Source organism: Gossypium arboreum, chromosome 6, assembly GCF_025698485.1.
Source record: "Gossypium arboreum isolate Shixiya-1 chromosome 6, ASM2569848v2, whole genome shotgun sequence".
Taxonomy (NCBI): Eukaryota; Viridiplantae; Streptophyta; class Magnoliopsida; order Malvales; family Malvaceae; genus Gossypium; species Gossypium arboreum.
In genome coordinates, this window is record NC_069075.1 from 142378951 (window position 1) to 142388808 (window position 9858).

At 32.4% G+C, this 9858-nt stretch overlaps 2 protein-coding genes across 3 annotated transcripts; one reads left to right on the top strand and one right to left on the bottom strand.

The window, feature by feature from the left end:
- Positions 1–1211: 1211 nt before the first annotated feature.
- On the top strand, positions 1212–5493 carry LOC108483318 (lysophospholipid acyltransferase LPEAT1). Of its 2 annotated transcripts, none has more exons than XM_017786651.2 (9): positions 1212–2122; positions 2213–2326; positions 2470–2507; positions 3275–3339; positions 3424–3492; positions 3603–3736; positions 4199–4339; positions 4662–4809; positions 5196–5493. In XM_017786651.2, the coding sequence occupies exons 1-8, from the start codon at positions 1607–1609 to the stop codon at positions 4767–4769; spliced, it is 1185 nt and encodes a 394-aa protein (XP_017642140.1). In that variant the 5' UTR covers positions 1212–1606; the 3' UTR covers positions 4770–4809; positions 5196–5493. The 2 variants fall into 2 exon arrangements, with proteins under 2 accessions (XP_017642140.1, XP_017642142.1); XM_017786653.2 differs by having other exon boundaries at positions 4662–4725.
- A 65-nt stretch (positions 5494–5558) lies between these two features.
- LOC108483319 (deSI-like protein At4g17486) lies at positions 5559–8564 on the bottom strand. Its single transcript, XM_017786654.2, has 3 exons — positions 8291–8564; positions 6359–6612; positions 5559–6271 (listed from the first exon to the last, which is right to left on the bottom strand). The coding sequence occupies exons 2-3, from the start codon at positions 6564–6566 to the stop codon at positions 5760–5762; spliced, it is 720 nt and encodes a 239-aa protein (XP_017642143.1). The 5' UTR covers positions 6567–6612; positions 8291–8564; the 3' UTR covers positions 5559–5759.
- Positions 8565–9858: the final 1294 nt, after the last annotated feature.

A 9858-nucleotide genomic window follows, 5' to 3' on the forward strand; every position in this document is an offset into this window, starting at 1 on the left:
GTTGGAGTATACTACTTAGCGAATTTTAATATATACATTATTTTTAATTTTTATAATATATAAAAATTTAATCACAATCTAATTTGAGTTTTATTTGTGCTTTATTTCTAGTACTTTGAGAAACAATAGAAAAAAAAGGGTTTGGGTTAAATTGTAATATTAATCAAAACTTCATTTTTATTTTTAATCGGACCAACCATTTCTTTAATTTTCAATTCACTAGATTTGATCAAAGTTGATTATGATGATTAATTTAATTTGATAAGCAATGAAAATAGGTCAACTTCTAGTTATGAGTGATATTTAAATTGGAAAGAAAAGAAAATTTTTAAATTTAACTAATTTAAGGGATAAGGTAATATTTTAAACTCGGTCCCTGAACATTTGACAAATTTTTTTAGAATTGGTTCATGTGATTGTCACCGGCCACGCACAAACGAAGCCAGTGCCTAATGCCCCGCTATTTGCTAGGTTAAAGTCTAAACCTCAATGGTACGAAACCGTGGTACATTGAGATTGTACAACATCAAAGTGCCATGTCGTCTTATTGTCAAAATTGAGAAAAAATTATCAATTTATAGGACTAATTTGGAAAAATAATATTTAGGTCTAAATTAAAAAAAATTATCAAGTTCAGTGATTAAATGTTGCTTTATCCATTAATTCAATTGGTAAACTATAATTAAGGTCCCTAAATTATTAGTAAGTTCACATTTTGATTATTCAATTTAAAAAAGTTACAAAATAATCATTGAACTATTTAAAAGTTTTGATTTAAATCGTTGAACTATTCGTAAGTTTTTATTTAAATAATTGGGTTGTTAAGTTTTTTTTTAAGAAAAAGCTCGATTGGTGTATTAGTACTCGTCAACAAGTGAAAGAACATACTTTTGATAAAAGTTGATCTGACAGTTAATATTAGAGATCGAAAAAGAAAGTTGTTTAAATTTTGGTTCATAAATTCATGATATTTAAAGTTATTTTATGAAAAGAATTTAAGTTGTAGAAGTGAAGGGAAAGAAAAGGTTTTAAGTAGTGTAGACGATGTAAATAGAGAAAGAGATACAATGATGATTTTAGCAGCCCAATGACTTATATGAAAATTTTTGAACAGCTCAATAGTCATTTTATAATTTTTTAAAATTAAATAATTAAAACGTAAATTTACTAATAATTTAATTAGTTTCGCTGTAATTTACCCTAATCGAACCGATGAACCGGCTCATTGTCTAGTCTCACCAACCCAAGATGGGGAACCTTCATGAACTCGAATTCTTTCATATTTTTATATTGAGAAAAAAAAATCCATTATTTTGTGGGCATTTGATTCGCCATTTTCCGCAGTCATAAACCTTGGTTTAGGATAGAATATAGCGAAATTTTAGTGTTTAGAAAAAAAAAAAAAAAAAAGAGAATCCATGGCGATTTCCTCAGATCCAAGTAAACCTTTCCTTTCCATTCATAAACTCTCTTTTAATCCACTTCACTTCTCTAGTCAAATTCAAATTCTAAATCCAACCCATTGATTATATCTTCAAATAATCAAAACCCAAATTTCCTTGCACAAAATTTGATCCAAATTTGTACCTTTTTTTTTGAAAGCAGCATGGAATCCGAACTCAAGGATTTGAATTCGAAACCGGCGAAGATCCAACAACCCGATCCGACACATGACGACACTTCCTCCAAAGACGACCGCCCCTTACTCAAAGCCGACTCCTCATCCACCGCCGCCGCCGCCGCCAACATCCACGAGCTCGAGAAGAAATTCGCTGCTTACGTTCGTAACGACGTGTACGGTACCATGGGACGTGGAGAGCTCCCATTGAAGGAGAAAATCATGCTTGGGATCTCCCTCGTTACGTTGCTTCCCCTTCGAATCGTTTTTGGGATGTCCCTTGTGGTTGTATATTATTTGATTTGTAGAATTTGTACTATGTTCTCTGCCCCGAACCAGGAGGAGGAAGAAGAGGGTTATGCTCACTTGGGTGGGTGGCGGCGGGCCGTGATTGTCCGGTCGGGCCGGTTTCTCTCTAGGTCTTTGCTATTTGTGGTAGGATTTTATTGGATTACTGAAACTCATAAAGATTCAGCTAATACCAAAGAAAACTCAAAAACTGAGGTAATACCAAGTTCAATTTGATAGCTTTAAGGAGGATTTAAATGAAAAAAACTTCAAATTTTTAATGATTTTTTGTGTGATTTTTTATAGGGTACCCATCAATTAGAAGAGCAAGAAAGACCTGGGGCAATTGTATCTAATCATGTTTCATATTTAGATATCTTATATCATATGTCCTCTTCTTTTCCAAGCTTTGTTGCTAAGGTTTGTTTAACTTATCAGTCATTCTTTTATAGTTTTGATTATGTTATAAAAAGTTCAAATTTAAATTTTGCTGTTTTAAACTGATATGTTTCTGGTTTATTTGTTTGTTTTTCAATTGGAACCCTTGGATTTTATTTCTGAAGAGATCTGTGGCTAAAATTCCTCTAGTTGGTCTCATCAGGTGAGTTTGTGATTCGGTTGTAGTTTTTTTCATTATTGAACTTGATGAGAGGTTGGAGACCCTCTCAATATGTCAGGTATTATATTCTCGTGGTGTCTAGGTACCACTTGAGCTACTTTTGGTTCTCGGCATGGTCATGTGAACTTGCTAAGCTCTTGGCGTGACCATGCGAGTCACCCCGTTCAACAAAATCTTAGGGCTAAAACCGAGCAGAGACACATCGTGAATACAATACCTTAGGTTGATGTACCTGGCAGATCTCTCTATTATAGGGATCGGGTCAAATTAGTCCCATACTATTAAAAAGAATCAAATAAGTTCAGATTTCAACAGATATTATTTAATGTTTTAAAAATGTCATTTGCTATTAACAAAGTTAATATTTTGAAAGTTTTTTTATGGATTTACAAATGGAATCTTTTGTTTGGAGTTGAACTGCAAATGGAAAAAAAAAAAATTCATTTCATTTCTTAACAATAACTGTTAACTCTGTTACAATTTAGCCTTATTTGATTATTTTTAATAGTATAGAGATTAAATTGATGCATTTAGTAGTAGAGGGACTAATTTGATCCCCTCCTTATTTGATTATTTTTAATAGTACAGAGATTAAATGTTAACTCTGTTACAATTTAGTCTTTTATGGTTATTATCCGAATACATGCCTTTGTTTCGGAAAGAGTTGCATTCTTGCAATTTTTTTTATGGTTACGTATTTATTTGGTTCTGTTAGAATAGTGAATGATATTTTGGCTTGTTTGTTACAGCAAATGCCTTGGTTGTGTCTACGTTCAGCGAGAGTCAAAATCCTCAGACTTCAAAGGTGTTGCAGGTAGAACAAATATCAACTTCGAAACGTGCTCTTCGTCACATACTATTGATCAAAAGTACAATTCATAAACCGTATTTCTTTCAGGTGTTGTGACTGACAGAGTTCGTGAAGCTCATCATAATGGATCTGCTCCAATGATGTTGCTCTTTCCAGGTTAACTGTCGTTTTTGATCTGCTATGTACATTTGTATGTATGTACGTATTTATGTATGCCCGTAGGTGATATTTCATAGTTGTTTGATTCGTATTTCTTTTGACAACAGAAGGAACTACAACCAATGGGGATTACCTTCTCTCGTTCAAGACCGGTGCATTTTTGGCCGGAGCACCTGTGGTGCCTGTTATATTAAGGTATCCATACCAACGGTTTAGTCCAGCCTGGGATTCAATAACAGGGGTGAGTATTTCTCAAGCAAATTCAATATAGATTTTATAAATTTTGATAATAAATCTATTGGTCTAATTGTGAATTTCATCCCTCTATTTCACTAAAATTGATAAGTTAAGTCCCTCTGCTTTAATTCCTTGCATGTAAATTTTTGAACTGCTGATTTTCAACTTAGTGATTCAATGGGAAGGTTTAACGATGTTATCCAATTGAACTACTCAGTTTTCTCAAAATACAAGGATCAAGTTCTTAATTTTCATAGAGGGATGAAATTCATAAATAGAGCAAAATTTATTTGTTCCTTTGATTAAGTAGCTATGTAATACATTGAAATTGTAATTAAGATGGAAGATTATAGGGAAAATATATAGCATGATTTATTTCTTCATGCAAGAAAACAATGAAATCATAGTGAATAAGTTTACCAGTTTTTTCCGTGCTGCTGCTAATGTTCTGTATGGTTCTCCGTAGGTGCGTCATGTTGTTTTTCTTCTATGCCAATTCGTAAATCACATGGAAGTGACGCACTTACCGACCTACTACCCCTCACAGCAAGAGAAGGACGATCCGAAACTATATGCTAATAATGTCCGAAGATTGATGGCAACCGAGGTATGCATATATCGACCCGTCTGATCGGATCATCAAATATTTGGTCATATTGATTGATTGTAGGCCCTCTTAGATACTTCTCTTACCATCACTCTGCACAGTTACCATTAAAGCTAAACTGGCCCTTGAGAAAATATCTATCTTAACCAACTAATGATAGATGTAAGTCCGTTGAGCCACATTTGATATTTCTTGTGCCTTGTAGTCACCAATATGCAGTAAAATGACCATAAAATCTTATGGTAACATGGCACACAATTAGTCGAATCATCAATCATGTTGATGCCAGTCTTTAACTCTCAGTTTAACTTTATGGTTGCAGGGTAATTTGATAATGTCAGATATAGGACTGGCCGAGAAGCGAATATATCATTCTGCTCTCAATGGTAATAATCGCCTGCCTAGTGTTTTGCATCAGAAAGACGATTGATAATTTCTTGGCCTTGCTCCCAAACAAATATCGAGTCTCAGTTAAGTTCCTTAGTTTACACCGGTATTTTCCATGAACACACTGACTAAACCGTAGGGCTTGTTTCTCGTCACCATTTGCTGTTATATTGTAAACTTTATTCTTGGTACTTGATGCCATTAGATAAAGATTATAAATACAGATTCAAATTTGCTTATAGAACTGAATTCATATATGCTACTCTTTTACATTTTTGTCTTAATATTCACGTATCTATGTGTATGTGTGTGTATATATATATGCATGCATGCCACTTTTTTACATTTTTGTCTTAATATGTATACACGCATGCCACTCTTTTTACATTTGTCTTAATATGTATGCATGTATGCATGCATGCATCTCTTTAAATCATGTCTTTGAATTTTGATGTCTATTCATTTTCAGCTGCTATAAATCCAGGGAGTTAATTATGTTCAGTAGAGGAAGCTATAGTGCTTCGCCATTTAATCGCCTTTGCAGTCGAGGAGCTGAGATTTTATAAGTCAATGGGGGCTTTCATCGGTTTGAATCATCTGTCAACTGTATTATTCTGGTCTTTGGGCGTTATATCCACAACATATAACATTGCATGTATGATTTTCAGGTAGGTATGATGCTACGAGATCAATGTATCAGAAACGTTTGTATTATTATTAACATTGTCCTGCCAATACCATATTAGAGAAATCCATTAATTGCTTAACACTTTTGTTGATTCTATGGCTCTGCAAGTTTCCGACCACCAATTCGAGCTGATACATATCGTCCTTCCCCTTTTATCTTCCGCTCGAATCAACGAATTAAATCAATTACATTGTCTTAGAGACCAAAAGAACACTTTGAAACAAGATTTTAACAACACATTAGTGTTACATGAGAACATACATCCCACAAGCTAAGACGACAAACACCGAAAAAAAAATCTCTAATTGCCGTGAATGTTTAAACCCGATTGGTTGTCTTACCGTTTCAATATGATACATTGTTTGATTTCTTCGAATCCCAAGGTGGGAAGCAGCCTCTTAAGGGTGATTGTAGGAGTAATGAGGACTTTTGCCGCATGGAAACTGAAGATAGGCAACTAAATGCGCATCTCAGCCTCCTTTTCTCACTATCGAAAGGTTGATAATTCGGATCGTGCCGCACGACCGAAGTCTTAAGGGCTTCGGGAAGAATGCAACTGCACATTGAACCTATTCTTGCAAGCCGATTTACCCATTTCGGGATGTGTTTCCCTGTCAACCTGTGACAAATATCCTTACAGAAATGGTTGCAGTTCTTGACGATCAAGTGATATGTATCTCCATGATACCTTGTCGAATTACGCTCCATGAATTCCCGTACTTTGATAGGATCCAACGATGTTGTCCCAATGAATATCGATTTTCGGAACTGGAAACCCGGGCACTGTCGTGGTTCAACCTCGAAAACACCACTTGTTGGGTAGTCATGAGCTCCAAATGCATACTCCACACCGTGAACTATATAAGAATCCGGTTCGGATATCAGAGAAAGCTAAACCAGCTTGCATTGGATGGAAACGAGATAAGGACAGAAACAAAGCTTACCTTCCACACCGGAATGAAAGATACCGAGGCCTGCCCAAAAAAAGTAGCCATTCATAGGGGTTAAGTCATAGACGTTGAGATACACTGGTGCACAGCCCGGGTCAAAATTAGTTGGTTTCACCTTTTGGAAAAAACAACGAGATGCTGATTTGTTTTTCAAAATACGTGGCACCACCAGTTTCCATCCCTTCTTTTTCTCGAAATCCATATGTTCTTCAGAGATAAAACCAGACTCTGATTAATGCTTATACAACCTGGAGTAAATTACCCGATATTAGCTATATAATTCGAAGTAAAACTATCTCATAATCATCACAGAAACAAAAACAAGACAACAATGGGCACCAAAAACATAGCAACCACAATCGTTCCGTGTTGGCATTCGAACACGTTCATCGTCCTCGTAATGAAGTTTTGCAACAACTACCATCTTCGAAAAAGTAATTTTTTACCTAAGACAACTCATTGAGTTAATGCACCATAACAATACAATGGAGGTCTCAAACTCTCAGCCTTAAAAAAAAAAAAAAGCTGCATATGAAATCCCTCATTCAACAACAAATATCAAGGATCGGAACCGGTTTGAAACACCGAAAAAAAGCTCATTGCCTAAGGGTTTATTTATCCTTTCAAGAGTCCGAAGGTATGAATTTTGCTAGTAAAAGTACCATGGAGGCCTTTATACTAGGAGTTCGTATTGCATTTCGCTCCTTCTACTAAAAAAAAAAGACAAATTTGTCATTGTACGTTAAATTAAAGAGTAAATTGATCTTCTTGTTAAAAATTACATCCATTTTAATTGTTAAAAATTGGTTTATGTACGTTAGCATGAGGTACGTATGGCACACCACTTGTCACTGTTTGATTATTTTGTCAACTATGTCATTTTTCAACAGTAAAAATGGATGAAACTTTTAACAAAAAAGACCAATTTACTCTTTAATCTAACAGATAATAATTAATTTGCCCATTTTTTAAGTAGAGGGACCAAAAGGTAATCTGACACTTAATATAGGGGTCTCCATGGCAATTTTACCCATTTTGCTCTACAAGGAAGTAATTGAACAAGTAATATGACATAAAAAAATGATTAATTTTGCTAGACTTCCATAATGGTTAGCAACTATCTTTAATTCTTTATCATCAACGTATTGAATTAATTTTACAATATATATTTATACAAACTTAAAAGATAATGAACACCAACCACCCTAAATTCCAATCATTTAAGTAGTCAAAACCAAACTAAAATATATATAATAAAATGGTTAACATATGCCTATAGTCCCTCTACTTTTCAAAAATTTGAAATTTAGTCCTTGTACTTGTATTTTAGGAATTTTTTTTCAATATGTTAAAAAAGTTAACAACTTAATAATTACACCTGAATTTTAAAATCCTATAAGTAAAGATGCTAAATTTCTAATTTTGAAAAGATGATTATAGGCACATTTTAACCTAATAAAATCCATCATACTAACATCATTGCTAGCTAATTAAACCCTAAATTTTATATGAAACTACACAGATAATGGAGATTAAGGGGAAACTAAAAGGGAAAAAAAAAAAAGAAAGAAAAAGAAACCGAATAAAGCATGATCCATAATATAAACAAAAATGGCAACTCTCTTTTTTTGTAGCAGTAAATTTAACTATCAAGTCCTACATTCTACAATTTCATTGAACAAAAACACTAATCTTTTCAACATAATAATTAAAAAGAATCAATTGCATATAAAGAAGGAATTTCACTTCAGATCTACTAAAATGTTGAGAAAAAAAAGAAATTAAATTAAACAAAAATATTAACAGTGTTAATAGATCAAACAGATTTAAACCCAGAACTTTAATCAATAATCCCATAAAGAAAAATGCATCTTTTTTTAAAGGAAAAAAGAAAAGAATGGGAAATGAGAGAGGAAGAGAGCTTACAGATTTAGAGAAGAAAAAAAGGCCATTAAGCAGTGACCCAATGAAGAGAAAATTCGCCATTAAAGAATCGAAGCGAGCTTGCATTGAACAAAAGGCTTCATTTTTCTTTTTAGGGTGAAAAAATCAAAAGAAGAAGAAAGATTGTTCACAAAAAGACGAAATGTTAAGCTTGGAGAGCATATATTCAAAACTGGAAGCTTTTTTTTAAGCATTATTAAAGAAGTAGACGAAAGGGCCAAAGCTAGATATATTATTTCTTTCTTTCTTTCTTTTTTAAATTTTTTCTGTGTTTATTTCTTTCTCTTTTCTTTTCTATTTTAAGGTAAATTAAATCTAAGTTATTAGTAAATTTATGTTTTAGTCATTTAACTTAAAAAAGTTACAAAATAGATACTGAATTATTTGAAAATTTTCATTTAAGTCCCTAAGTTATTCGAAAGTTTTTACCTAAGTTACTAGGTTTTAAGTATTTTTTTTAAAGAAAAAGTCTGGCTAACGGGTTTCAAGCAATAATTTGATAATCAATAAGATGGATCGATACCCATTGACAAGTAGAAGAACATACTTTAGATTCAAGTTGGTTTGATGATCACTGTCAAAGATTAGAGAAAAAAAGTTGTTTAGATTTTGGTTCGCAGATTCGTGGCGTTCAAAGTTGTTTTATGAAAAGAAAATTGAACTATAGAAGAGAAGGGGAAGGAGAACTTTCAATTGGTATAAATGGTGCGAGTAGAGAAAGCCATACAACAGTGATTTTAATAACCTAGTGACTTCAATGAAAACTTTTAAATAATTCAGTGACCATTTTGTACCTTTTTTAAGTTGAGTGAACAAAACGTAAACTTACTAATAGTTTAGTAACCTTAGGCATAGTTTACCATTTATTTTATTCATTAGTTTACTACTTTTATTATTATTTGATTCAAATACAATTCCGGTTTTTAGAATTGGATTGATGATCAAATTGGTTAAGTAATTGATTCTTGTTTCGATTGATTTGATCACCTATTCAATTTTAACTAATTAAGTTATTAAAAAAGTAGTAAAATTTTAAATATATATATAAATTGGTTCAAATGTAAGCTCAACTGGGTTATTTATTTATTTATTATCTTGATTCATATCAGTTTACAATTCAATTGATTCTCTCATTTAGTCCATATTGGTGTACTAGCAGATTTTTGGATCGATTGATCCAATTTCAACAACTATGTTTTTCCAATTTCTCTCCTCTACTCCATATCAATGTACCGGTTAATTCTTTAATGGATTGATCCAGTTTTAACAACTATACTTTTAAAAAATAAAATAGAAATAAAATCTATGTATCAAATAATAATTTTAATATATATTTTAAAATTCAAAATTAAATAAATAAAATATTTATCATCACTTTAACTTTTTCTATTATTAAAAATGATATTAACAGTACACATAAATTTAATTCCAAATTCAATCCAACTGGATACAATTATTTAATTCTACTAGATTTATCAAGCATAACAATTTTTATTTTATTAAGATATAATGTTTTCTTGAGTTCAAATGATTGATTGTAATAAATTGGC

Bases quoted from the DNA above. Each gene is read 5' to 3' on its own strand.
- LOC108483318 (XM_017786651.2), top strand. From the start codon at position 1,607: ATGGAATCCGAACTCAAGGATTTGAATTCGAAACCGGCGAAGATCCAA. The intron at 3,737-4,198 runs GTGAGTATTTCT...GGTTCTCCGTAG, and splicing joins CCTGGGATTCAATAACAGGG to GTGCGTCATGTTGTTTTTCT. The intron at 4,340-4,661 runs GTATGCATATAT...TTATGGTTGCAG, and splicing joins GAAGATTGATGGCAACCGAG to GGTAATTTGATAATGTCAGA.
- LOC108483319 (XM_017786654.2), bottom strand. From the start codon at position 6,566: ATGGATTTCGAGAAAAAGAAGGGATGGAAACTGGTGGTGCCACGTATT. The intron at 6,272-6,358 runs GTAAGCTTTGTT...ATTCTTATATAG, and splicing joins CTTTCATTCCGGTGTGGAAG to TTCACGGTGTGGAGTATGCA.